This window comes from Eretmochelys imbricata, chromosome 27, assembly GCF_965152235.1.
Source record: "Eretmochelys imbricata isolate rEreImb1 chromosome 27, rEreImb1.hap1, whole genome shotgun sequence".
Classification (NCBI taxonomy): Eukaryota; Metazoa; Chordata; order Testudines; family Cheloniidae; genus Eretmochelys; species Eretmochelys imbricata.
Window position 1 is genome coordinate 12,881,045 of NC_135598.1, and position 26,972 is coordinate 12,908,016.

Sequence of the window (26,972 nt, forward strand, 5' to 3'; positions counted from 1 at the left end):
CAGGGAAGCACAAAGTCCTCATTCATCGGAGCGCTTGGCCTGCGCCATCTCCCCCCCGCCCCCTCCAAGAGAAGTCGGTCAGCTATTCTGTTGCTCATCACATGACTGAAAAGCACTTGCAAAATCAGCCGTCCTGCTAGGGAATCAAACTGGGGGATAGAGCTGAGAGCAGCAGAAACCAGCTGCGCCTCTCACTCGGGCTGTTGGGCCCAGAGCTTTGTGTCTGGGTCTCCTTTATGGGAACTGGCTCTGAAGAAATCAGCTGTTTGCAATGGGGAGTGAAAACCTGCCTAGTTCTGTGAGACAGGCCCTCAGCCACTGCTCTCTGCTGCCTGTGAGGAAGAAACTTCTGTAGCAGCCAAGCTATTCATAATTGTCCATTATACAGCTCTCACCTAACCCCGAGGCATCTGGGGCTAGCCACTGTCTGAGACTGGCTACCGAGCTAGGTGGACCCACTGGTCCAGCCCTCCTGGCATATCCTGTGTCCCTGAAGAAATGCCCGTAAAGAACGGCCTTTAGTGTTGTTCTTTTTGACCAACATCTAATGCAACAGGGTCCTGGTCAATGACAGGCTACTGGGGTGGTACGGCAGTGCAAATATTTCATAGTACCGTGCAGAACGGCCGCCCACCAAACACCCTCTCAGCCCCTTCCATGCAGTCCCCACGGGACCAGCACCCCACTGCGCAAGGCATTGCACAAACACAGGAGACAGGCTGCCCCTGCCTCCCCTTCCACCCACAGCCCCCTGCCATTGGGCGAGGACTGGCTTGAATGCCACTGCCGATGACTACTGCAGCAGTATGGCACAGGGCAGCTGAGGACCCAAACCATGCGGGGTTTTTTATAGACATCAAAACACTTGAAGTTACACCCAAAAGCAGCTCAAAGCAGTTGGGAGCTGTCACTGCTCTTTGCTGTGATTCTCGCCAATCCGCCAGACAGGGCCCGTCCTGTTACCGCACTGATGCAGTTGTTTAAAAAAAGCTCTGAGATGCTCTGGTTAATACTCAGTGAAACCCATCTCGAGCAGCCACAGAGACCTGTGCTGGAAACATGGTGGTGGCTTCAAGCGGGACAAAACGAGCAGTGCCTCCGAGAGACGATCCGGAGCGCAGCTTTCCCCAGGATTCAGATACAGGATAGGAACTATGTACAATCTTAGCCAGCAAAATAAACCCCTGTGTTCCCGGTTTGTTGTTTCTCTGTAGGGTCGGCTTCCCCGTTACCTGATCCATCAAAGCCTGGCAGCTACCATGTTCGAGTTTGCATTCCACCTGCGGCAGCGGGTCAGCGAGGTGTCGGGCAGGCCTTGAGCAGCAGCTCGTGACCCTCCACGGGACATCCCTTTGCCCTCTCTCCTTAACACAGAGTGGGGAACAACTTCCAAGAAGCCGGAGCGAGCCTGCCTCGGAGCTGCCTGCGCTTGGAATGCAGACCTCTTCCCTCCCCGCAGGGAGGGCTGCACCAGACCATGTACCAGGGAGGTGGCTATCACTGCAACAATGCTAACTGGAGCAACCTTTGCAGGAATGCAGAAAGGGGGGTGGATGCCTTGAGAGGCCCGAGGGATGCCTCGGTCCCTCCCCACTCCCGCAGATCCCTTTCTCTTCACCCCTCCAATCAAGGATCAAACTAACTGAGCAGCTCTGGGAATCAGTGGAGACTTTTGTGATTTAAACATGTGCCAAACCCCTTTATTGATCACTTTGTTTTCCCTCGCCATACCCAGCGGAGGTGGCCGTTTCTGGCTGGATAAGCCCACCACTGCCCCAATATGTCTCCTGTCCTTTTTTAAAAAATTTCTGATAATGGTGTATGACTTTCATTGGTCTGGAGCTCCTGTATTTACCTAAATGCCTTGTGGAGGAGAGGGAAGGGCAGGGCCAGGCATCCCTGTTCATTTTGCTGCTGGAGAATGGTTAAAGTGGGAAATGGAGGAACTCTCGGCACCAGGTGCATGTGACAGCCTTTGCTTCTGATCTGCTGACAGGCATTGCTTTACATGGCATGACTGGTAGCTCACACCCTGTGGGCACTTGGCTACCCCTTGTCATTCCTCAGCTGCCAGGGAGCACACTGATAAAGGTGTCGCCAGGCAGTGGTGGATTAGTTTAGGCACGTGTGGTCCACAAAAGGCTGTGAAATATACCCAGGGCAGAGTCTCTGCAAGTCTAGAATAGCTCTGTAGCCCCAGCTGTGGGCATATCTGGATCTCTGATGTGACTGGGCCCAGGGAAGGGCACCCTGGTAAAAAAAAACTATTCAAATAACCACTTCCCCATTTCTTAGTTGGCTCCAGCTCGCGAAGATCTTTCCCTGTTGAGAATTCGTGTCCACCACAAGCTCTGGCGAAGGGCCTCCAACCAGCGGACCCTTGCCAGGCTTGTTCCATTGCCATAGTTCGCTGACGTAGCAGCCGTGGTGTCTGTGGGTGGGATGCTGGGGAGGAAACGGTTTTGAACTCTGAGAAGGATTGCCTGATTCTAGGAAACCTTTCAGTCCGGGAACGAGCGACCTTGGCAAGTCCCTTTTGGCTGCATAGGGCAGTCAAAGGAAGGCGATGGCTACTGGCCTCTGAGGCTGTGACCCCATTTTCATAACGAAGTGCAGTAGTCCCCTGCTCTGGGGATAGACTAATACTTATGAGAGGGGAGTGCAGGTGAGGGGGGATGATACAGCCTTGGGGGGGGTGGGGGGGTAAAGAAGAAATACTAACCTCTGCTTGTTCACTAGTTTCGGCGGGGCCTGTAAAAATCAATCTCCATCCTGTTCGTTCAGCTTCTTTAAATCTGAAAACACCGTTAACTCGCTCCCCTAACCCCGATTCCCCCGCGCCATGCACGCCAGGACATGAGGCTTTTGAGCGATTGCCTCGACATGAAGCATCTTTTGGGGACCTTGTGCACCCCCCCGCCCGGGGACTGTGCAGCGAGTTCCAGGGGGTTTGTGGTTCTTCCGCGGTGGGGCGGGGGCTCCTCTTGAGCCTGGTTAGAAAGCCTGTCGCTCTAATAACCTGCTGCCTTCCGCCTGGAACCTTTGTACCTTCGTCAAATAAAAACCTACAACAGAGAAGAGCCTCTGACCTGTGTCGCCCAACGTTACACTGCGCCCCACTGTCTTGTCATTTAGGCCTCTGTAAAGCCACCTAACTTGTAAGCTGCTGTAGCCCAGTGGGCATACTTGCATAAGCATGTGCTTACGTGCTTTCCTGGAGCAGGGCCGTACGGCCTGGGGGTGCCTGGAAGAGGTTTATTGGCCAGCTAGAAAGCAGCCCTGGTGCACTGGGAGAATGACAGAAACAAGTTGCAAGTGCTTAGATCTGCAGTAACATGAAGCACGACCGTGAGAGGCAATGGGGCTGCCCTTGCGCCTCGGGTTCGTAGGGTTGGTTCCCTGCTTCAGGCAGTGTGGTTTAGTGGCTAGCGGAGAGAGAATCCAGAGTTCTGTGGCCAGCTCTGCTGTGTGATCTTGGGCAAATCAGTGTCTTCCCCTGGGCCTGGTTTCCCCACTTCTAACCCTTTCCCCATCCTTTGGTTCTGAGTCTGAACACCCGGGAGATAAGAGGGTTCCCATGCACCTTGGCTTGCATCTTGGCAGCTTCTGTCATTGGAGTGCTGGAGATGATGGATCAAATTCGCCCCTGCTTTTTCCAAAAGAGTCCATCTCGGTGGGATCACTGAAGGCTCTGGAACTGCCCCTCTGCGTTTGGCCCATTGGTTCCTGCTCTTTTAAATGAAGCAAAGAACTAAGAAGCCCTAAGCCTGTGAAACAAACCCGACAGCAACTCGGTGAAAAAGCCAGTTCAACCGCACTCAGCACTCACTTGGGGCTGCGTGAACCCCTGCCCTCGCTGTGGCTGGACTGACGCTCCGGGACTTTTCTGCCTGCCTCCCACGCCTGGCTGGTGTTGACAAAGGCAGCTTGCAAATAGCCGTCCCCTAAAGGGTTGAAGCCCTGCTGTGGGGGGAGCAGCAGCGTCCGACCTTTCCCAGGGCCAGCCCCTTTAATCATATAGTAAAACGCAGAGCTTGTGTAAGCGGGGGAAATGGTCCCGCTTTTGTGGGGAACTTTGCTGGCTTATACACATCCCGGTGAAGTGGGCTACCGAAAGGATCTCGCTCCCACTCCCTTTACCCAGACGCCTGCCTGACCTCGGGGGCTCCCCTTCCACTCTCCTGTGTGCCAGAGTCCTCGTAACTCCAACAAGGCTGGGCCCAGGATTCCTGGGGGTCTTGACCCCCAACTGTGTCGTGGTCACTTAGAACAGGGGCTAGGGTGTACCCACTCCTGGGTGCTCTGCACTGGGCACTTCCCTGACCCACTGATCATTACATACAGTTCAAAGCAAAAACAATTTATTAAACAGCAACCAAATTTTTAAAAAAAGGAAATAATGGGAAAGATTCAAGGAAACCCGTCACCCCACTCTGTGGCCCGGGGACGTCACAACCAGCGTCTCGGGAAGGTCAGTGTGTCCCTCCCACGGCCCAGGCCCTGGCTGCGCCGCAGGGAGGCTGCGGGTCGGACACTCGCTCTGGTGGTGGCCACGCGCTCTCGGGCTCTAGGTGGCACGACCCTTCTTCCCAGCATCGCCCCCATCCCGTCGGGGTTACGATCCCCTCCAAGTCTGGCCTGCCAGGTGTCTTGGCTGGGGCGTCTCCCTGCACTGGGCTGGCTGCCCAGTGTCCCCCACTCGCTTTCCCCAGCTCCTCCCCGCGCCCAGCTCCGGACGGCTCCAGCCCCCTGGGCTGCTTCTCTGGCCGGCGCAGCCTTGCTCCCCCACTCAGCTCGGGCCCCTGCTCTCTCCTTAGCTCTGCCCCGCTCTGTCTGAGTCTGACCCAGGCCATTCCAGCTCCCCCGGAGGACGGGACCCCCGACCTCCTGACTCCCTCATTAGCTCGCCCTGTGATTGAGGCTGACCTGGAGCACTGACCTCTCCCCATTGCTCCTGGCGACTGTCAGTCTCAGGGTCCTGATTTCCCATCGACCCTTCCCCTTTCGGTACTAGGAGCTAGCAACCAAAACACCCCCACTGAGTCGTAGTAAGGGCACACCAGCCCACTTACACCTGCACTGTCCCTGCCGGCTGGGAAGGCGCAGCCAGCCGGGCCCTGGCTTACCAACGGGCCTTCAAAGCAGGGCTGACAGCCAAGTGCAGGTCCCACCTACTGCAGATGGGGCCCCACCCTCCCCCTGTCGACATAGGGGTAACTCCGGGGCCAGGGAAAGGCGACAGCCCACCAGTCTAGTGCATCCTGCAGTTCTCTGTCCCCTTGTGTCCCGCTGGAAGGTGGAGTAAAAGGCACATGCCTCCAGCAGGATTCTGATCACCTGGCCCAGGCCCCCTCCGGCTGGGAGCGGGGCCCAGTTGCATCTAGGCAGGGGAAAGCTGCACTGTGCTTTGCTTGGGTGGGTAGAGGGGGTGCAAGGAATTCTTCCACACCCTGGCAGGCACTGAGCTTCCACAGGCCTCAGCATCCCTTTTTGCCCCGGTGTGTGTCTCCAGCGGGGGGTGGGGGGAATGAAGGCCGCTAACAGAGCCGTTAGCGTGACATGCCGGCACGGTGCACCTTCACTCCTTGCTGTGCTCAGCCGTGAATGCGAGGGGAGGCTCTAGTGCTGGAGATGGGGGGTTAACATGACCGTCCCGGTGTGCGGAGAACTCCGTGTGTCACCCACGCACGCTCATTCATGCCCACGGGCTTCTACCCCGCATGGGGAAGGGAGATTTCTCCAGGAGTAGGTCGGTTTCCGTGGCCCAGACAGTCCTTGCTCTCTGCTGAGCCTGACTGTACTGCCCGGCTGGTAAGCACGGAGTGACCCGTCTGCTAAAGCAACCCCTTTCCCACTGCATCTGAGCAGCTCCCCCCAAGAGGTACTAGGAGAGGGGACATCCCTGGCTTGCGCCCGAATCCCCCAGCCTTCCAGGACCTGGTCATCATGTTCCTGGGCTGGGCCTGGTGTGTATTTACAGCCATTACAGACCACGGGTTTGCTTTCTGCTAGGAAGGAAACAAACCGGCTTTCATTGCCCAGTAACCCCAAGCAATGCAGAGAAGAGCCTCTTTTTTAGCAAGGCTGCGTCCCCCTTGCTTAAGGCTGTGAGCCCTGGTGAGGGGGGATCTCACATGATCAAGGCTTTTGACTTGCATTTTTCTTAAATTTAGAACACACTGAACTTCTCACTCACTCTCCTTCAGAGCCGTTTCTTCGCAGGAGAACTGTTCGCGGCCCCTTGATGAGACCTCTGCTGCTCCTCTGGGTTTGATTCATACGCACATTAGGAGAATGGATGTTTGGCACCAGATCTGCTGCTGCTCCTGTGAACAAGAAGAGCCAGAGAACAATCCACTCCTCAGGTATTTATTAATATCAGTAGGGTAGTCAGATTGGAGTCCCGGTGGGCTGGGCGCTGCACGGAGTGAGAGGCAGTCACTTCTCTGAAGAACTGGATGCAAAAGAGAGCATTATTTGCCTCATTTTAAAGTTGGGGAAACTGAGGCACGGAGCAAGACCGCGACACGCGGTATGTGTGGCTGAGCTCTGAGTCCCGGTTCAGTGCTTTAAACCACGTCCGTCCTTCCCTTCTGTTCGACATCATAGTGAATTCAGCGTTTGCGTCCGGTGCTATGGTAGCATCCCTGAGAAGCGTAAGGCGTTCTCTCCCGCGTGCCTGTCTGAAGCTGCTTGGCACGGCATCCCCGCATGCTGGTCAGCGGCCGCCATGTTCCGCAGCGGGGTCAGCTCCATTTCTGTGCCAGGATCCCGGCCCCGAGCGTGTGTCAGAGGAACTCGGAGCCCTGGGAGAAGCAAGACGTGGCAGCCATGCAGGCGTTCATACAAGGATGGAGAAAGACGTGCTCACGGCTGCAGGGCAGACGCCTCTGAACCCCGCTTCCCAATCACCTTTGCTCCTCTTTCCTCTACAATGACGGGGGCTGCTTTGGTGGGGGGCTGATGGGGACAGAGCGGGGCTATCTAGCCAGGCTCCACTGGGATCGGGATTTGCAGAGGGAACGTTTCCACTGCTGCCAGCACTGAGCGGGATCTCCCTCCCCTGTCAATGTCCCTAGAGCCCCCAGGCGCATCCCCCACAAAGATCTAAAGGGCATTTCAGGCCCCCCCCTTTTTCTTTTTTTAAAAACACCCGGCACCTGGGTCAGGAAGCCTCGGTTTGAACCTGCCCTGCTGCCCATTTTGGTACCCACCTCCCCCCACTCACCCCTTGCCAGCGACTGCGAGATTCCTGCTGTCTCGACTGCCTCTTCCAGGTGGGCGTATGAGCTCCCTGCCTCCTTCCTGGTTACCCCCCAGGACCCTGCATTCTCCACCAGGCCACATGAGTGTGTGTGAGGTTTGGGGGGGTCCCCTTCCCCTTGAGCCACTGGCTATAGGCTGCCACTGAAGCAGGGTATTGGATGAGCCATTGTTACAACCTGCTCAGCGCCCGCCCGGCTTCCCTCACCCCCAGTCTTGCAGCCAGGGGCTTGGAAGGGAGGGGTCCATGGGGAAAGCTGCCCCACTGCCCAGTAAAGTGGCCCCCTTTGCATGCCAGCGTCTGGCCGAGCCAGCTGGTGCTGCCTAAGGCCTGGGCGCCAGGCTGGGTGCATGCCATGCGCTGTCTCGCCCGGGGCCGCTCTCCTCTCGTTGCAGTGAGATGCTCTGGTACTTCGATCAGCTGGGGAAGCGCAAACGGGCCCAGGCCACCAACCTGTGGAACGAGCCGGTGGACGACACCCACATGGAGTGCGACGACGACCGCGAGCTCTACGACCTGCTGCAGAACCGGGCCAGGCTGCGCCGCGGCTCGGAGGTCGGTGCCCCCGGCCCCTGCTGCCCCTAGGACTCCCGAAGGGCCCCTCTGTGCATGCCTCCCCGCAGGGAACTTTCTTCTTCCCTGGGGCTGGAGACGTGTAGGGCTCTGAATGGGGCCCCAGGAGGCCTGGGTGCTATGACTGGTGCTGTGACCTTTGGCAAGTCCTTGTCCCGTCTGCCTCAGTTTCTCCTCCCAGCCTGTCTGCTTAATCTGGGAGCTCTTCAGGGCTGTGGCTGGCAGTGTTTGGGCAGCGCACAACAGAACAGGGCCCTGCTCTCACTTAGCTCCTCTGGGTGCTACTGGAACATAACTCCCTTACAGGAAGGGGATGAGTGAGTGGCCGTGTCAGACCAATGGGAGCGCCCAGCTGGGCTGGACGGGATCTCACCCCAGCTGGCACATCTACCAGGCACTGAAGTGCTCTAGGCTGCTCTGATGCTGGGATCTCAGAGCCTTCACAACAGATCTGCACTGTATCCGTGGGGAAACTGAGGCACAGTGAGGCTGGTACTTGGCCACAGTCACATAGTGGAGTAAGGGCTGTAATTAGAATCCAGGCCAGCTGCCTCCCAGCCCCCGCTCTTCTAAACCACTGGCCCCCACTCCCTTCCCAGAGCCAGGAATAGAACCCAGGAGTCCTGGCTACTGGTCCGCCCCCTGCTCCCCAAAGCAGCACTGTCCTGTGAAACTCCCAGTCAGTCTCCAAGGCCGGGCTGGGACCGTGGCCGTGGACCGATCAGTGGTGCTGGTGCACGGCAGCCATGAGTGGAGAGAGAAGGGGAGAGCTGGTGCCTTGTGGTTTCCGGGGCCTGACCCCCAGTCCCTCCCCCGCAGGGCTACCGACGCCTGAGCTTCGACATCAGCGCCCACCGCCAAATCCGCCGCGAGTTGAACGACCGCTGGAGGCAGATCCTAGAGGTCCTGGGTACAGCATCCCCTTCCCTGCTGGCGGAGAGGGGCGGGGGGGGCACGCTTTGCCGGGGCTGAGGGGCTGGGCTGGGCCCTCTCGCCGGGAGGCAGTGCAGCTGAGGGTCTTGTTCAGTGGGACGCAGAGCCCAGCACGCACCGTCGGACCCAGAGAGCAGGACTCACCCTGCCTCTCCTGAGTGCCGGAGCCTCACCCCCGTGGGGGGAGTGTTAATGAGCCCAGGGCGATGGGCTGGTGCCAGGGCAATGCCTGGTCTGAGGGGCTGGCGTCTTCTGCCCTGGGGCTGGAGGGAGTAACTCCTCTAGCGCCTGGTAGCAGTAGTAGGTTCTTATCCCCTCGCAGAGAGGCCCCGCATAGCTCTAGCGAGGGCGAGCGTGGGCTCACAGGCTTCTCTCCTCCCATCCCTGGGCAGGGTTCAGCGGCGAGGCCCACGGCTTGCTCGACATCACCTCCGCGGCCTCCTACAGCTCCCTGCACCAGCCCCTGCAGGCCCGCCAGCTCCTCGCCGCCCTGGCCGACCAGACCAGCCTCTTCGACCGCCACTGCAGCCTCCCCGAGCGCTACCTCTTCGTCCTGGTGTGTGGGGCGGGGGGGGGGGGCAGCTGGCAGGGGTCCCCTTCTCCCCCGTGTCTGCAATCCCTCCGTGAGGGATGATGGGTAATTGCTGCTCCCCCCACACGGGGGAGGTGGGTCCCTCCCTCTGGTCATAGCCCCTTGCTTGCCCCTGACCTTGTGCCCCTCCCCATCCCAGCCTGGCTGTGTCTCTCCCTCCCCAGGACCGGCTGCTCGTCCTGGACGCGGGCGATGACTTCCTCTCCGCTGCCCGGCACTACTACCCCCTGGAGGCCGAGGAGGGGCCCTCCAGCGAGGAGGAGCCCCCCAGCCCAGAGGCCACGCTGGTGACGCTGAGCCCGGCGCCCCAAGGCGGGGAGGAGGAGGAGGAGGAGGAGGAGGAGGAGGCCACAGTGATGGATGAAGTGTCCCTGTTGGTCAAGTTGATAGAGTGAGGCCTGCCCCCAGGGCAGCCGGGCTGCTGACTCTGGGCTCAGAGCTGCCTATTTGTTTATTTCAGCCACCTGTTTCGTGTGTGTACACACGTACAGTGCCTAGCACGGGAGGGAGGGGGCCTGAAACTGTGTGTTGTGGGGGAATACGTACAGTGCCTGGCACGGGAGGGAGGGGCCTGATCCCTGACGAGTGCCTCTGGCCCTTACCCCGACGATGACTAACGACTCGCTGGAGCCTGCCTGCTGGGGATGAAGACAGTGCCGTTCCCCTTCCCCTGCAGCCCAGCACGTGGCCGCAGAGGGGCAGCTGGGGCTGGCGTTGCTGCTGTAGGCTTGGATCATGTGTCACCCCCAAGCTGGGGGATTTAGGAGGCGTCTATCTTTGTGCTAGTTCAAAGCATCTCCCCCCCCCCCCCGCCCTTTGGCTTTGGCAGCGGGCCCCGTGAAGCAGTTAACAAGTCTCTGGTTATGTTGTTTACCCGACCCCTGGCTGTCCATCATCCCCCCCAGCTTTGCGGCCCGTGCGCCCAGATGAGGCTGCAAAAGAGAGGCGGGTGCTCCCTGGAGCTTAGCCTGGGGAGCCAGCAAGGGGGGCATCAGGCCCGAGGAGGGGTGGGGAAGAGGAGTAGGGCCAGATTGCCTTTGAGGGCTCGTCTAGTTCAGCGGCAGGGAGGGGAGTGGGCGCTGGCGGCCAGCTGGCTAGTCCAAAGGGCAAGCACGCGGCGTCCCCGGGCTGGCGAAAGGTCAGCTGCGCTCTATGCGCCAGGCTGGGATTAGCGGCCGCCTCACAGGGCCGGGTTCCAGCCTCCGGGGCGCTAAGGGACAGGGGGAGCTTTGCTGCCTGGCAGGGCAGCTGTGGCATCAAGAGGAGACAAGCAAGGCAGAGGCCGGGGTCAGGCCAGGCCATCTCCCCCTCGGCAAAGGGGTCTCCCTGATCTTAGGTGTAGTGGTGTGACTTCTGCCCCGACCCCGGTGTTCCTGCCCCCCTCCCCACTTCACGTGACTCTGTGCGACCGGGCCAAGCTGCCCCAGCTTTGCCTGGCGCTACACCCCCCTGCGTAGCCTGGGGGGGAGGAAGGGGTATTACATGCAGAAGGGGCTCTTACAACCCCTTGACTGGGCACAGGGATTACAGCTCCAGCTTCCGGAGTCATGGGCTGAGAGTTTGGCTTTAAAAAAGAAAAGAAAAGAAAAGAAAAGAAAACCTATTGCTAGTCCTCAAGGATGCAAAGAAAAGTTTGAAAATGTGACCCTGGGGTGTGGTGGGGGGGGGAATATCCCCTCTGCCTGCCTGAGTCTGCAGAGAGCCTAAAACAACAGCCCCAAGAGAGGTGAAATTGGCCCATTCATCTTAACGCTGACAGCTGCCGTCACCCCCTGGAGATGGGACTGTGGGGCACAAGGTGGGTTAAGTCTGGTGCCCCATATTGCCTGGGTTCGGCTATGGTGGCGGTTGAGGTGTCAGTACGGACAGCCGTGGCCCCTGGGTTGTGGGGGGGTGGGGTGGATGGGGCTGGGGCTAGTGCTCTGGGGTAGCCCTTAGCCAGCAGGAATGGCAGCCATGGGGCTATCTGTGCCCCTAGAGCATGAGCCATTGGTGTGTCAGCTGACACCCCTGGGCTGGAGGCTGGGAAAGGGATTTCTCTGCGCAAAGCCATCAAGGTCCTGCTTTCCAGGCGCTGACAGGCTGCTTAATCACATCAGGGGTGTGTGGGGGGGTGCATAGCTGAGATCCACCCCTTGCCATCAAACGTGAGAGGAGGCGGGACTTTGTGAGGGCCCAGCAGGAATGGGGCAGCCAGCGTTACCAGGCCTTCCGGCAGGGCACAGGGATCTTCTGTTCTGGGAGTGGGAAAACCAGCCGGTGGCTTCTGCTGCCCCAGTCAGAGCAGATTCTGTAAGCAAACCGGCAACACCTGCTCTGCCCTGCCCCCCCCTTTCCCCTACTGCCCCCCAGCATGGACAGCCCCTGCGCCCCCCTGCACTGGGTTAGCTGTTTGAGCCCAAAGTGCCACGATTCAGCTGTGATCTGCGAGGGGAGGATTGAAACCCACCCCCCCACACACACACACTAATCACATCGGCCTCTATGTTGGTCAGGGGTCAGGAACGTGACTGGGCACGGGGCAGAGCGCACAGCGGATAATCTGTGTCCCAGGGCATTGCCACGCTGTTTCGGGCCACACCGGGGCCAGCTGCTCCCAGGGTCAGGTGCGGTTGTTAACTGAGGGTCGGGCATTCCTAGCTAATCCCAGCAGTTCTGCTGGCCCCTCCCCAGGGCAGCCAAGTGTCAAGCTGCTGGGAAGGCGGCCAACTCCATTCAACAACCTCGCTGGAGTTGGGGGCCCGACGGGGCCATTAGCAGGCCTGTCACTAAGACACCGCCGCAGGGGACGGAGCGGACTGGTTGACAAGAAGAAAAGGAGGACTTGTGGCACCTTAGAGACTAACCAATTTATTTGAGCATGAGCTCTCGTGAGCTACAGCTCACTTCATCGGATGCATTCAGAGGGACACTTGAGGATGTCCTCAGAAGTTCATATGTACTGAGTGAAAAACGCAGTGTCAGTCAGAACCCTTGTTTTTAACTTTGTTTTTATGCAATTAAAAATAAAGCCCTATTTATGGGCTCGCTCCGTATGAGAAATATTCAGGTCACAGAGTCAGAAATGTAAAAGACTAGAGCATTACGTGAAAGTGTTATGTAATCCCCAAACTGGTCAGAGACTAAAGTTGATTTCTTCCTGGCGAATGGTGTCTGAATTCTGCCACAAAGACAGCCCAGGTCAGGTTTGAAGTCGATTAGGTCTGTCCTGGGTCATGCTCGTCCTTTGGTGTGATCACAAACAAGCAAAGGAATTCTCACACCTTGCAGATGATGAGCAAGACCACTGTAGACACTTCAGGACTACATGTGAACGTCTCCTTTAATTCCTTGGCAGCACCTAGAACTTTTCCATATTCTTTGCTTTAAGTCAGTGGCGTAGCTAGGCGTGGAAATTTGGGTGGGCATTTCGGGTGGAGGGGCAATGACTCTGCCAGCTCAGCTTCTCCCCTGATGCCATGCCCTCTTCCTAGCCCTGGTGCCCCCTGGCACAGCTCCACCTGCCAAGCTGGGCACGCACATGGGGCAGCTCAGAACGTGGCAAGGCAGAGCTGCCGGAGTGTAGCTCTCTGGAGGGTGGGCGCAGAGCTCTCTCCTGGATTTCAGATGCTCCGGGCCACTGTGGCAGCCCTACATCCCTGCTCAGATCTGGGTGGCCTGGATGCTAAGTGGGTGGGCCAAGGCCCACCTGTGACTGCGCCCCTGCTTTAAGTACAGCCATTTCCATTTTCACCTGCTCAATCCCTAATCCAAGCACGTCAATGAAAGCACCCCGAGATTCCAGTCTCAAGAAGTCTGGAGCTCAGGTGGAGTACATTGCTGACAAGTTTTTGTGTGACTTGGTGTTCTCAGAAAAAAATCTCCTTTGCAATTCACCACTGTGTTCATCAGTCAGTTCATGGTGCATCTGGCGCCACGGAGGCTCACCGACACTTTGACAGCCTGGGAAGTGCTCAGCGACTATGAAATCTTAGCCCTTTTGTGGCACATCTTAATGTTCATCTTTCAAAACAGGGTCATGGATGAAATTGCTGAGGAAAAACCCATCACTTATTCACCGGCAAGCGTGATCAATTCATTCCTTTCGCAAGGTGCATTTGTTCCTTCTGAAGGGCTTTGTTCACAGAAGCAAACACTCAAAACCATTCTTTTAAGCTCAGCTAAGAACAAGAATGTAGATGATTCTGAAACATCCAACAGCCCTCTTGCATCAGTGGACAAGTTGCCCTATCCATCCACAAAAAGTTTGACAGAAGACTCTGAATCGCTTCAAAATTATTGGGGATTATTTCCAAGCCATCTTGTTTCTGTGAGTCTTTGCAGGTGCTGGCTTTGTACGGCACACTCCCGTCATGTCTGCAGAAAAATTCAGCTAGAGACTTACAATTTGAGAACATAGCTGGCCCTGCTGAGTTTTTCTCACACAGGAGTGAGCACCCGATGTAATTGGTGATTCAAGCAGTGTGCGTCAGGTATTTGCTTGTTTAATTTCCCATGTAAAAGTATTTGTATGCCGCCTGACGTGAGGTTGGAGCCATCAAAGCAAGAACATCAAGTGTTTTTAGTCAAGACCCAGTTCATGGAGGTCTTTCAACGTTTGTTATGTAATAGCTTCGGCAGTGAGGCCGTGCAATTGGGCTACTCCCACAAGGACTTTGCCACCAGCAGCGTAGCATAAACCAGTGGATAAATTTTCTACAGTCACAGCATCCCTTGTTGTGTCATATTTTAGGACATCACCGTTTTTCTGAATATCTTCAACAATATATTTCAAAACCATCTTCATAATATCAGTGTTGTCATTCTGAATTTCAGCAGCGTGTGAAATTGTTCGGAATGGTTTGCCGTGCACCCTTGACTTCTGGATCGTGTCCCACAATAAGTTTAAGTAGGTTGATGACAATTCCTGATGAATTGTTCGGAGTAAGATCTATCACCGCAAACTGCATGACTTTTGCCAAGGTTTTTAAATACTACCTGTTTCTTTCCATTTTGTGAGGGTGACACCAAAGCAGCCAGTGTGGCACCTGAAAAAGGAAGCTGTGATCAAATTAAATATAAAAATCAAATTCATAACTGCAGAATGTTCTCGAGCAAACAAACACACGGAAATAATAAAATCAGAACATTTTTTGTGTGCTGGATCTTGCAATCAAGTTGTGGAGCTTTCTTCCAAGCGCAAGGATTGAAAGTTTGTAGATGCTGATGAAGAGCTGGTTTTCAAAGGCTGGTTTGGTTTTTTGTCCTCTTGGCCTGGTGACTCATACTTAAAATTTTCTCCTTTCGTAGTTTCCCACAATTAGGATTTTATTTTCACTTTCACGTTTCCGTGTTTTCCCATTAACTTTAATGGTTCACCAGGGTCTGTTCCTAGGTTGTACAATCCTATTTGGAGCTAGTCCTGGCCCATTGGGGTGGCATCCCTCCCGGTCCCTGATTGCTTCTCCACCCTGTATTAGTGGGGTTTAGCAGCACAAATTATGAGCAGTTTTATATACACAAATACATAAATTCATAACCAGGCTTTGTAGCCAGATCTTATAATGACTCTCAGGTTTAGAACAGTACAAGCTTTCATAAGCAATCTTGCTTGACATCTATTTACTACACAATAACATTGTATACAAAATACAGCCAGTTGATTCAACTGCATATTCTTTGTGGTTCTTTGTTCTCCCCGAGGAGGGGGGTCACAGAAATGTCGACATAGCAAAAAATTACCTGTAGCTTCTCTTTTCCCTTGCTGCAATTCCATCAGCCACTGCATTCAAGGGGGCTAAGCAGCCTTCAGGTTTGATGAAACCTTTGCCTCACGAAGGTGCATTTTTCCAATTGCAATATCCAGATGTGATAAAAACCGTACCAGCTCCCATTCCACCAGCATTGTCGGGGCATGCATCCAATGGAGCAGGCAAACAAAAGGCCTTTCCAGCGTATTCCAACCTGGGCTGGGTTCAGGGGCCACTTCTCCCTAAAGCAACGCTGCGCTCTCCAATAATGGGCTGAGGAAAATCCATTTCTGGCTGAGCTGGTTTGTGAGTTCCAAGATCTGACGGCGTCGACGAGCCTGTGATGTCTATCCCTTCCCTGGGTTTGGTATTCTCATCTGACGTGGCTGGGGGGCTTGGTCCAGTCTTTTTATGAGAAGGACGCATGACAAATGGGTCCATTTTGAGAGCTAGCTCTAGTCCCTGTGCTACGAGGGGCCTGGGTCCATCGGGCCGCGTGGCGTTGCCCTGGTGTAGGGTGTCGGAGCGTCAGGAGGGCAGATAAGCTGCTGGATCTACGCAATGTGCCAGTGGCCAAGCTTCAGGTCTGTGGGGAATTTGGGAGGAAGGCAACCTGGCTTCCCGTGGGCCCAGCCATCACCAGAGCTCTGGCAGTGGGTGGGAGATTTGAATTTCTGGCTCTGCTGAGTGGCCGGTCCTACTGCCCTGCAGGCAGGGGAGGGATGGGTCTTCTCGTCCCTGGGGGCGAATTCAGAGCTGGTGGTACTGCCAGCCCTCATGGGGGGTTTGTGGAGTTGGGCTTTCTTCCCCTCAAGGACAAAGGTCTTTCAGCCAGGCTCTGAGGCTGCATCCCTGGCCCACCCTACAACTCCCAGCACAAGAGGCTTGATCTCCACTGTAGAGGGGATTGACTAGGGTGAAGGAAAGCAAAGCCATGTAGAAACAGGGCTCCCCAGCCCACAGTCTCTGGGCGAGGGGGGTACACCCAGCCCTGGCACCCCGCACTCCAGGAGCCCCCCAGCACCCTGCAATCGCAGGACAGGCAGCTAAGGTTTGGTCTGGTCATCCCCGGCACACCCCAGGAGCAGCATTCTCCTCACTGTGCGGCCAGAAGGAACGTTCCCTGCTCCCCTCCGCGCCGGCGGGCAGGGGCTGGTCACGGCACAGAGCCCAGAGTCCCCCCCCTTGGCGGCTTTGACAGCAGCCCGCTTCCCGGGGTCGCACCTCTTCCGAAACGCAGTCAGGACCAGCCCTCGGCTGCCGGCACTGGGACGGCTCCGTGGGCCTTAGGCCTGCGATCGCTCACCTTGGAGCAAACTTGGAGTAAGAAACCAGCGTGGGGTGATTTCCAGGGGGGCCGTGCCCCTTCTGCCCCTCAGCTATGGGCCTTGTTAATCTCGGCCTGAAGCATCGGCCCTGGGAGTATTCCTCCTACGCATCCGATGGCTCTCACACACACACACACGGGGCATGACTGTGCCGCACGCGTACACAGGGAGTGCCAGCAACACCTCCCAAAATAGCACTGGGAAGGCTATTTAAACCCTGGCCCAGGCCAGGCGGCCAAGTACCCAGGGCTCAGACACACAGCCGGGCTCACACCCCCACCCCAGGCCAGGCGACCCACAGGGCGAGGATGTTCGGCAAGCGCATGGTGCTGCACAGCGCGGGGGTGCTGTCGGCGGCCGAGCTGGGCTGCCTGGTGAAGGAGGAGGACGTGGTGCGGCACGAATCCTTCACGGCCGAATGGAGGGACCTGTCGCTCTCCACCAGGCCCGAGGAGGGGTGAGTGTGGGGCGCGGGCACCCCGGGCAGCGGGACAGGGCATTGGGCTCCTTGTGCCCCCGTCCCTGGGCTGAGTGGAGCCCTGGGAGTTTCCGTGGAGGGGCAGCCGGGGGGCCCTGGAGCAAACAGGACCCCTGCCCTGGCCCCTCCTCCGTGCCCAGCCAGCCTGGGGCAGAGGGGTCGCAGCCCCTGGGCACAGCGGTGCCCCTTCCCCTCTGCAGCCCCTGCCCAAGCCTGTCCCCCTGCGGCTGCCCCTTCCGCCGTCCAGGAGAGAGGCAGACCCAGCTCTGGGGCAGCGCCCCCAGCCCCCAGCCCTGGGTACAGCGTCTGGGTGCAGGGTGGGGGATGGGGTGGAGCAAGGCCCCCCCGTCCCCCCCAGGCCTGGGTACAGCGTCTGTCTGGGAGTATGGGGGCTGCGGTGGAGCAAGGCCCCCCTCTGTCCCCCCCCCAGCCCCCAGGCCTGGGTACAGCTTCGACTGGGGGATAGGGTAGAGCAAGGCCCCCCTCTGTCCCCCCCCCAGCCCCCAGGCCTGGGTACAGCGTCTGACTGGGCGCAGGGTGGGGGATGGGGTGGAGTGTGGCCCCCTCTGTGCCCCCCCTGCCCCCGGGCCTGCAGGGCAGCTCCCCTAGCGCGGGCCTCTGTGGAGCTCAGGGCAGAGGGGACCCCAGAGTCTCGCGCTGCCCCGTGGCCCCAGGGGTCGCAGCCCCCCAGCCTCAGGGGGCGGGTTGGGTCCTTGGGCTTGTCTGGGCTCCCTGCTCCCAGGAGGCGATGGGGGGGCTGCCGGGGGCTGCTCCCCGGGTCCCTAACGTTCCCCCCCCCCGCCCCCAGCCGCTGCCTGCGGGAGGCGGACGATCGGCGCAAGGAGACGTACTGGCAGCAGCAGGAGACGCGCTTCGTGGTGCAGCGATCGCCCGGGCTCCTCATGCGGCTGGGCCGGCTGGGCGAGCCCCTGGCCCGCTACCCCCTGCCCTACCAGCGGGCGCTGCCCCTGCCCCTCTTCGTGCCGGCCGACCTGAGCGCCAAGGCCGAGCGGGGAGCCACCCCGCCCCAGCTGCACCACAGGATGGACTTGGAGACGGCCCTGGCCGGGGGCGCCCCGCCCAGCGGGCAGTGCCGGGACAAGAGGGCCGTGTCGGAGATCACCAAGGAGCTGCCCCCCGTCGTCCAGCCCAGCCGGCCCGACTTCGGCAAGGGGGACTTCCCCCGCTCCCTGTCCCGCTCCCTGTCCCAGGAGGCGCAGAGGGGCTGAGGGGCCGATTTCCCCAGCCGGGGCTCTTCGGCGCCCGCTTGAGACAACGCCCAGAGCTAGGGTTGCCCAGGCCCCACCACCTTGTGCTCTCTGTGTTCGTGCTGTGTCTGTGTGGCACCCATGGTGGCTGCCAGGGTGGAGCTGTGCCCTGCCATGGGCCCAGGGCACCACCCCAAGTGCCCGTCCCCAAGCTTTCCTTCAGTGCCAAGGGTTTGTGCCCGGTAGGAGCTGACAGGCTGGAAGCAGGCTCTACTCCCGTCTGTTAAACCCTCCAGTGGGCTCCTGGTTCCAGCTGGGAACGGGGGCTCCTGGGTCTGGGACACAACGCGGACGTCTACACGGCACACCTAGCCCCAGCTCTGACGTGGGGTCAAGCCCAAGGCTCCATTTCGCCCACCCAGACTCGCTTGTGGAGCCCGGCCTGCCATTGCTGTGTGGACCCTCAAGTGCAGGCTTGGAAACGAGTCCACGAGCCGGGGTCCCATGGTGAGCAGTGTAGACATACACAGGGGCAGGACCTCTGGGTTGTGTTCCAGTGAGTTAGACAGGCGAGGTCATGCCCAGGGGGCTGGGGGATGGTGCCCCGGCTGCAAAAGGACAATGCAGGAAGGGATGGAGCGAAGGGGCCGCTGCGGGTGAGATGAAGGGGAATCCCAGCCCCTTCACCGGGCAAAGTAACCCACGTCCCGCCACCGGCGTGGGAGCCCTGAAGCACCAGCATGATGGGGAGGAGCGCCCTGGGGGCTGCAGGTCCGCGATGGGGGAACCGCAGAGAAATCAGCCCTGGGTGAGAGCTGGCAATTGGGGGAACTGTGGGGAAATCAGCCCGGGGTGGGAGCTGGCAATTGGGGGAACTGTGGGGAAATCAGCCCGGGGTGGGAGCTGTTGGCTGCTGCGCTGCGGCTCCGGGGGTGAGGGTGGTACCAGCTGCTGTGCGGGGAAGCGGGGGGAGAGGTAGGTTTCTATCTGCGTGACTTTTCCTTGTACTGCAATAAAACTCTAGTCTCAACCCCAACGTCCCGCCTTGGTCCTATTCCTTTGAAATGCGCGAGCAGTCGCTGCGGGGCAGCCTGCACCGAGCCTGACCCCCAACAGCTGGATGGGCTCTGAGCTAGCCCAGCCACGGTGCCAGTCACAGCTGGAATTGCCCTCTGCCTGGCATGGCCAGGCCTGCTTCCGGGGCAGAGCGAGGCACAGCGTGGAGGGGCCCGGCACTGTACCCTGCTCCCCCAGTCGCAGCCCAGTGAATCCAGCTGAAAGGCTGATGAAGTTTTGCACTGAGAGAGGTGGCCATTGGGCTGATGGCAGAGGGGCTGGGGCCCCCGTTAGCCCCTCTCCTTAAAAAGGGACAGGGTGGGGAAAGGAGCAGGGGCAGGAGCCATCCCAGCAGCCGGGAGCTCAGTGGGTCCCCCGGGGAACGCTGCCGTCAGGCCAGGCTGGAGGGAACCGCAGGCCAGAAAGCAGTTAAAGGGAGCCAGGAGCCTGGCGAAAGCCCATAGCTGGCGCTCTGGGGGGCCAGAGGGTACAGCTCCATTTATTAAAGGGGCACGGATGGTTTCATGACCATGACTTGTAGCAGTGTAGGCCTGGGAGCCAGGACTCCTGGGTTCAGCTCCCAGCTCTGATATTTGACCCCAGCCCAGTGCCTCAGTTTCCCCACAGCCCTGCTCGCTCCCTCCGTGCCCAGAAGCCATGGAGGTGTGAGGCCTCCAGCGATGTGCTGCCAGAGCCTGAAGGCAGCAGCGGTTTGGGCAGGGCCAAGGGTTAACGGGCTGACAGGAGACAAGGATCTGGGCGGGGAGCGGTCCATGTTCTGTTCCCCTCGCCCACACACGCAGCAGCAGGCTGACCCTGCCCTTGTGTAACCCGCGCGAGCAGAAGTGACTCCTTGTCTCCCTCCAGAGGCTGGCCCACAGAAGGGGTTAATGGGCTGGCTACAAGCTGTGGCTGGGAGCAAATCCTGCCAGGCCGTTCCCCGGGCCCAGCTGAGACAGGACCTGCTCCCGCTGGGTTCTGGCCAGGATCAGCCCCTGGCGGGCAGAGGTGGGCACGGCCTCCCAGAGTCTCCTGCCTGAAGTCCCATGAGGGAACCGGGACTGGCCCTTCCAGAACGGCCTCCTGTGCTTAATTATAGCCCGGGCAGGGATCTGCTTTCAGAGCCGGGAGCAGGCCGGGCCCCCTGCCCAGCCAGCATGGGGGGGGGGCGCTGTCAAGGCAATGGCTCTAAACAGAGGCGCTTGGCAAGTGACCACAGCCTGCAGGTGACCTTGCCGAAGGCTGGGCGCTGTTACTTTTAAAGGCAGCGTGTCTTCCCCCCCCCCCGCCCCCGCCCCGGCTTCGTCCCGTGCGAGCGCTGGGTGCGAGAACTGCACGGGCCGCGCCACGTGCCCAGTGGGCAGAGCCGCCCAGCCACGTGCTTGCTGCCAGGGCCGGGAGGCTGCGGCAGCAGGGACCGGGTGGGCATCCCACACTCAGCTCTGCCGGTGCCCCTCTGGCCCGCCCCGCACGCCGCCTCGTATTCGAGCCACAGGCTCCCTCCCCTTGCAGCCCTGACCTGGCCCCTCATCCCACCCCCCACCTCCTGCTGCGCCAGCCCCGGGCGACCCATGGGCTGAGCGTTACTCAAGCGCTAACCCGGCAGTTTGCCGTGGCTGGGCAAACACCCCCTGGGAGCCGCCCTAGCTCATGCCAGGTGTGAGCTGGCCCCAGTGCCCAGCGGCCTCAGGGCAGAGCAAGTGGCTGTGTCCCCCGCCCCTGCGGCCCTGTCAGCTGCCACCTGCTCCTGGCCTGGGAGCAGAACTTTAACAAGGCCATAAACAGCTTCTGTCCTTGGCACAGCCAGGCTTGGGGGGGGAGCGGGGCAGGGGGAGGACCGGAGGTTTGGCCAGAGGCTCTTTAACCTCTGCAAGAGCGGGGGGAGGGGGCACCTGGCATGGCGTTCCCTGGGAGCTGGTCATGCGTCACCCAGGGGTGGGGGGACAGTGATGCTCCCCCCCCCCCCCCCGCACCCCCCGCCCACCCAAAAGGCAGCAAACTACACCTAGCGGTGGCATCCGTCTATCTCCCAGGAGCCCTTGGGCACCAGGGGGCCAGTCTTCAAGCGGAAGCTGCCTGCCAGGCTGCCCTGATCCCCAAAATTGGCAGGCTTTCTGGGGTGGGAGCATGGCCTGGACCCACTGCCCTGCACCCCAGCCGGGGGGGGGGGGGGGGGCGGCAGGCAAGCTGCCTGTCAGGGGCACAGGGGGCCAAAGGGGGGTGGCTGGAGGCCAGCTCTTGAGGGGCAAGCCAGATCAGGTGCTGTAGGCTCAGGGTGGAATTAGGACCCAGGCGTCCTGCTGCCCAGTCCCCTGTGTAGCCCCAGGTGGGCCACCCTTGTATCGGTGTCGTCATTGTCACCTGCAGGGCGCACCCAGCTGTATGCCCGTGCCACCCCAGGGGGCAGCCTGCCAAGCAGAGCTAAGCCCCTCTCCCCCCGCCATTGGCAACTCACTGCAGCGTCTCCCTGAGCTCAGCTGGCAAAGGCCTGGGCCCTGGGGAACCAAAGGGCCTGAGGCTTCACCGGTTTGCTGGGGAGGGTTGGGGGGGGGTGTTAGCCAGGTGCCTGGCATGTGCTGCAGCTGGCAGCAAAGGGGCTGCCCTGTGGGGTGATGGCGTCATGGCAGCAGGCGTCACCTGCGGTGGCAAGGTCTCACCCCTTCACCGTCCTCGCGTGCGAGTGGTCAGTCTTTGAAGCAAACGCTGCATCCGTGTGAGGCGCGGGACACGCTCCTGCCGGGGCGCAGTGGCCCGCGGGAAGGGTTTGCTCTCCGCCTTGCTTGCCAAGTGACGTTAAGTCTGGGGTGCCAGGGGCTTCCTGGGAGCCAGGCGGGGGGGGTGTGGGCTGGGCCTCCCGACTCAGGCGGGTGCCTGCCTGGCGTACGTGACCTCCTGTGAGCGAGGCGGGGGCCATGTGGTGTGAACGACCAGACCCCACTCGGAAAATAGCCAGGGTCAGCGTCACGGCTTCTTTCTCAGCTGGGAGGCTGACCTGGGGGCGTGGAGGGGGGGGACTCGCCTCTGCCAAGCCCCAGCAGTGGGAGGGGGCAGGAGCAGATGCCAGGGGAAGCGCTGGTGCCCCGATTGCAAAAGCCCCCCGCCCCACCTTGTGTGCCGGCTGCAGCTGTATGTCGAGAGTCAGCAGCGAACCGGGCTGGCCTGGGGCCCCAGCTCTGGCCCGTCCCCTGGGCTCCCCCATGCCAGGACGGCTACCACGGCGAATGGAAGGAGCGAGTCATGCCGCCTTTCCTCCGTTTATTACCCAGACGGACCGAGTGCCACGGTAACAGCAGCGGGCCGAGCAACACGGGGACGCTGACAGGGAATTCCTCACCCCGGACTATCAGCCCAGGGGATTCAGGCTGCAAATGAGCTCCCGAGGTCAGCCCTGTCCTGACATCTGCAGGGAGCCGCTCGCCGCCCTCACGCACCAATCCTCCTCCTGCAGCGCCGGCCAGCTGAGCCTCGCCTTGCGCCTCCCCATGCCAGCAACTGCAGCCTCCCGGGTCTGCCGCATCTCCACTTAGTCGCTTGTCCTCCCCGGGCTAGGGACATGATCCAGCTTCTTGACTCTCGGTCACTTGCATTAACCACTAGCCCCCACTCCTCTCCCGGAGCTGGGAATAGAACCCAGGAGTCCTGGCTCCCAGCCCCTGACTGCTCTAACCACTAGCCCCCACTCCTCTCCCGGAGCTGGGAATAGAACCCAGGAGTCCTGGCTCCCAGCCCCTGACTGCTCTAACCACTAGCCCCCACTCCTCTCCCGGAGCTGGGAATAGAACTCAGGAGTCCTGGCTCCCAGCCCCTGACTGCTCTAACCACTAGCCCCCACTCCTCTCCCGGAGCTGGGAATAGAACCCAGGAGTCCTGGCTCCCAGCCCCTGACTGCTCTAACCACTAGCCCCCACTCCTCTCCCGGAGCTGGGAATAGAACCCAGGAGTCCTGGCTCCCAGCCCCTGACTGCTCTAACCACTAGCCCCCACTCCTCTCCCGGAGCTGGGAATAGAACCCAGGAGTCCTGGCTCCCAGCCCCTGACTGCTCTAACCACTAGCCCCCACTCCCCTCCCCCGCTGTGCTGTTAGATCCGAAGCTCATCAGCTGTTGTGACAGCTGATTGACAGCCCAGCCATCAGCATGCATGGCGCTGTACGAACCCACGGGCCCTGCCCCACAGAGCTCACAGCCTAACTCGAAAAGCCACACGCAGCCACGGCGTAACCTCGCTGAGCTTACACCCGGGATGGCTTTGGCCCTGGGATGGGGCCGCTACAGTAACCCCGCGTTGCCCGGCTCACCGTGGGTACTTCTCATGCAGGGGGAGCCGTGAGCTGGGAACGCAGAGCCCTATGGGCAGGTCCGTGCCCCGGCCCCTCAGCCCCTCTGCGCCTCCTGGGACAGGGAGCGGGACAGGGAGCGGGGGAAGTCCCCCTTGCCGAAGTCGGGCCGGCTGGGCTGGACGACGGGGGGCAGCTCCTTGGTGATCTCCGACACGGCCCTCTTGTCCCGGCACTGCCCGCTGGGCGGGGCGCCCCCGGCCAGGGCCGTCTCCAAGTCCATCCTGTGGTGCAGCTGGGGCGGGGTGGCTCCCCGCTCGGCCTTGGCGCTCAGGTCGGCCGGCACGAAGAGGGGCAGGGGCAGCGCCCGCTGGTAGGGCAGGGGGTAGCGGGCCAGGGGCTCGCCCAGCCGGCCCAGCCGCATGAGGAGCCCGGGCGATCGCTGCACCACGAAGCGCGTCTCCTGCTGCTGCCAGTACGTCTCCTTGCGCCGATCGTCCGCCTCCCGCAGGCAGCAGCTGGGGGCGGGGGGGGCAACGTTAGGGACCCGGGGAGCAGCCCCCGGCAGCCCCCCCATCGCCTCCTGGGAGCAGGGAGCCCAGACAAGCCCAAGGACCCAACCTGCCCCCTGAGGCTGGGGGGCTGCGACCCCTGGGGCCACGGGGCAGCGCGAGACTCTGGGGTCCCCTCTGCCCTGAGCTCCACAGAGGCCCGCGCTAGGGGAGCTGCCCTGCAGGCCCGGGGGCAGGGGGGGCACAGAGGGGGCCACACTCCACCCCATCCCCCACCCTGCGCCCAGTCAGACGCTGTACCCAGGCCTGGGGGGGACGGAGGGGCCTTGCTCCACCCCATCCCCCACCCTGCACCCAGACGCTGTACCCAGGGCTGGGGGCTGGGGGCGCTGCCCCAGAGCTGGGTCTGCCTCTCTCCTGGACGGCGGAAGGGGCAGCCGCAGGGGGACAGGCTTGGGCAGGGGCTGCAGAGGGGAAGGGGCACCGCTGTGCCCAGGGGCTGCGACCCCTCTGCCCCAGGCTGGCTGGGCACGGAGGAGGGGCCAGGGCAGGGGTCCTGTTTGCTCCAGGGCCCCCCGGCTGCCCCTCCACAGAAACTCCCAGGGCTCCACTCAGCCCAGGGACGGGGGCACAAGGAGCCCAATGCCCTGTCCCGCTGCCCGGGGTGCCCGCGCCCCACACTCACCCCTCCTCGGGCCTGGTGGAGAGCGACAGGTCCCTCCATTCGGCCGTGAAGGATTCGTGCCGCACCACGTCCTCCTCCTTCACCAGGCAGCCCAGCTCGGCCGCCGACAGCACCCCCGCGCTGTGCAGCACCATGCGCTTGCCGAACATCCTCGCCCTGTGGGTCGCCTGGCCTGGGGGGGGGGGTGTGAGCCCGGCTGTGTGTGTGTGTGAGTGTGTGTGTGAGCCTGGCTGTGTGTGTCTGAGCCCTGGGTGCTTGGCCGCCCGGGCCAGGATTTATAACGCCTCCCTGCTGCTATTTCCGAGCCGCGTCGTCAGGAGCTATATCTGCCCCACGCGGTCACGCTCCAGCACTCCAGACACCGGACACCACCCGCGTTTGCTGTTTACTGGAAACCAGCTCCGGCCTGGCGCTCGCCCTGCCGTGCCAACGTTTATACCCCTGCCCCTCGCGGAGCCTTTGGCAAGCTGCAGGGGTCTCAGCTACGGGGTGTGTGTGGTGGTCGGGGGCGGTGATCCTGGGCCACTGTCCATGCCAGGTGGCCCCAACCCTTTCGGAGTGTGAATTAACCCTTTGCAAACCCCCAGCCCAAGGCTGGAGGACAGGGCTGGTCACAGGGAGGTGAAGTGATCTACTCTGGGTCACAGAGGGAATCAGTAGAAGAGCTGGGAATAGCCAGGAGTTCTGATACCCTCGCCTATCCTGCTCTAACCACCAGACCCCACTCCCCTCCCGGAGCTGCGAATGGAACCCAGGAGTCCTGGCTACCAGCTCCTGTACACTAGACCACCGTCCCCTTCTAGGGCTGGGAATAGAACCCAGGAGTCCTGGCTCCCAACCCACCCTGCCCCCGCTGTAACTGACTAGATCCCGGGCCTCTCCCTCCCACAACTTCAAAGGCCAAGGCTAGTGGGGAAAAGGGGTGGTGGCTCTTTTAAAGGTCTCCCCCTTGCCTCAGAGCTGGGAGGGTGGGGGCGATACCAGCGGAGCCGGCCAGCTGGCTGGTGGGGCCCAGGTGAGCCAGTGGCCCCTGGATGGCAGAACCCAGGTGTCCCGAGAAAGCATGTGGAAGCTGGAACTAGAACTGGGGGCGGTTCTCGGGTTGGGTTTCTCATTGACGGGCCGGGCTCGGCACTGCCCCAGGCCATGAAGCACAGGGCCTGCTGGTCTCCAAGTTTGGGGGTTGAGCTTATCCTGAAACCTGACCCCGGAGGCCCCCTGTGCGAGTGGCCCCCTGGCCGGTGAGCTCCCAGCCCCTTGTTCAGTGGGCCCACCCGGGGGCAGTGACAACTGAGCGAGCCCATGAGCTCAGCACACTCCGCCGGCCCAGAGACACAATGTGAAAACCTCGCCCAGCCGGGAGAATATGTGCTGAGCAGCCCGGTCTGGCTGTCCCGCCGGGGACAAGGGGATGGGGCTAATTATAGACGCCCTGGGTCCAAGGATTCCTGGGGGCGGGCGATGTATCAGCATGTGAAAGACTCACACTTTCCGGGTGGAGACTTGTGGCTTAGAGCCGGGGAGGCAGGGAGCCAGGACTCCTGGGTTCTATCCCAGCTCTGGGAGGGGAGTGGTTAGAGCAGGCGGGCCCCTGGATCCTTCATGGCCAGTAAGTGGCCTCCAGGTATTGGTCTCAGTGGGGAGCCGACGACTGACTAGGCCGATGCCCCCCATTCTGGGCATGTTGGGGAGGGGGGAGCAGCCCGTGCTGTGCGGGTCAGCAGAGGACCCCAGGCTGTGGAGCTGATGCCCTTCCACCGGCTCTGGGATCGCACGCCAGGGGCCGGAGGATCAGCTATCAGCCTGATCCCGGCAGCCCACCCATGCAGCCAGCAGCAAGTGACAATTCCCACCGCCCGCAAAAAGCCCGCCAGCAGCCCACTGATCAAAACACGTTTGCCCCGCCAGAGAGCTGGGATCGGCCCCAGTTAATGGCCTTTTGCTGACATAATTTATGAGCTGAGGCAGCTTTTCCAAAACAGCCTGAAAGCACCTGGGGCTGCTAACCCGTTCCAGGCCTGGCGTTATCAGCTGCACCAGAGCTATTTCACAGCCACAATTGACAGGGCCCCGAGGCCGGCCCCCCTTGCCCGCTAACTCCATTACCACCCTGGTTTGCATTGTGCCAAGGAGCCCCTTCCCATCACGTGGGTGGGGGGCTCTGAGGGGATCCAGCTGCCATGAATGGGCTGGGAGGGGAGCTGGTTTGTTCCTGCCTGGGAGTCTGAAATCAGCGAAGAGGCTGAAATTGGCGAGGGGAGGTGGCAAAGGGAAGCCCCCTGTCCCTTCCCCATTGGCTGCGGTGGATCTCCCCCCCCCGCCCAACCAGTGCTGGGAA

The 26,972-nt window shown here is 60.6% G+C and overlaps 4 protein-coding genes across 6 annotated transcripts in view; 3 read left to right on the forward strand and 1 right to left on the reverse strand.

Moving 5' to 3' along the window:
- Window positions 1-6,405, forward strand: part of STARD3 (StAR related lipid transfer domain containing 3) — a 41,152-nt gene extending 34,747 nt beyond the window's left edge. For 2 of the 3 annotated variants that reach the window (XM_077806198.1, XM_077806200.1), the window contains one exon: window positions 1,215-2,669. In XM_077806198.1, the coding sequence (XP_077662324.1) occupies window positions 1,215-1,319 (105 nt within the window). In that variant the 3' untranslated portion in view covers window positions 1,320-2,669. Of the gene's footprint in view, window positions 1-1,214; window positions 2,670-6,206 lie in introns of those variants that run through there. The other variant, XM_077806199.1, reaches the window with a different exon arrangement.
- A 196-nt stretch (window positions 6,406-6,601) lies between these two features.
- Window positions 6,602-9,816, forward strand: LOC144257940 (melanoregulin-like). The gene is made up of 4 exons (XM_077806201.1): window positions 6,602-7,819; window positions 8,657-8,747; window positions 9,163-9,326; window positions 9,527-9,816. Exons 1-4 carry the CDS (start codon window positions 7,664-7,666, stop codon window positions 9,755-9,757), a joined length of 642 nt encoding a protein of 213 aa, XP_077662327.1. The 5' UTR covers window positions 6,602-7,663; the 3' UTR covers window positions 9,758-9,816.
- A 6,911-nt stretch (window positions 9,817-16,727) lies between these two features.
- On the forward strand, window positions 16,728-18,126 carry TCAP (titin-cap). The gene is made up of 2 exons (XM_077806514.1): window positions 16,728-16,876; window positions 17,706-18,126. The coding sequence occupies exons 1-2, from the start codon at window positions 16,728-16,730 to the stop codon at window positions 18,124-18,126; spliced, it is 570 nt and encodes a 189-aa protein (XP_077662640.1).
- A 5,408-nt stretch (window positions 18,127-23,534) lies between these two features.
- LOC144258141 (telethonin-like) lies at window positions 23,535-24,917 on the reverse strand. The gene is made up of 2 exons (XM_077806511.1): window positions 24,635-24,917; window positions 23,535-23,955 (listed from the first exon to the last, which is right to left on the reverse strand). Exons 1-2 carry the CDS (start codon window positions 24,781-24,783, stop codon window positions 23,535-23,537), a joined length of 570 nt encoding a protein of 189 aa, XP_077662637.1. The 5' UTR covers window positions 24,784-24,917.
- Window positions 24,918-26,972: the final 2,055 nt, after the last annotated feature.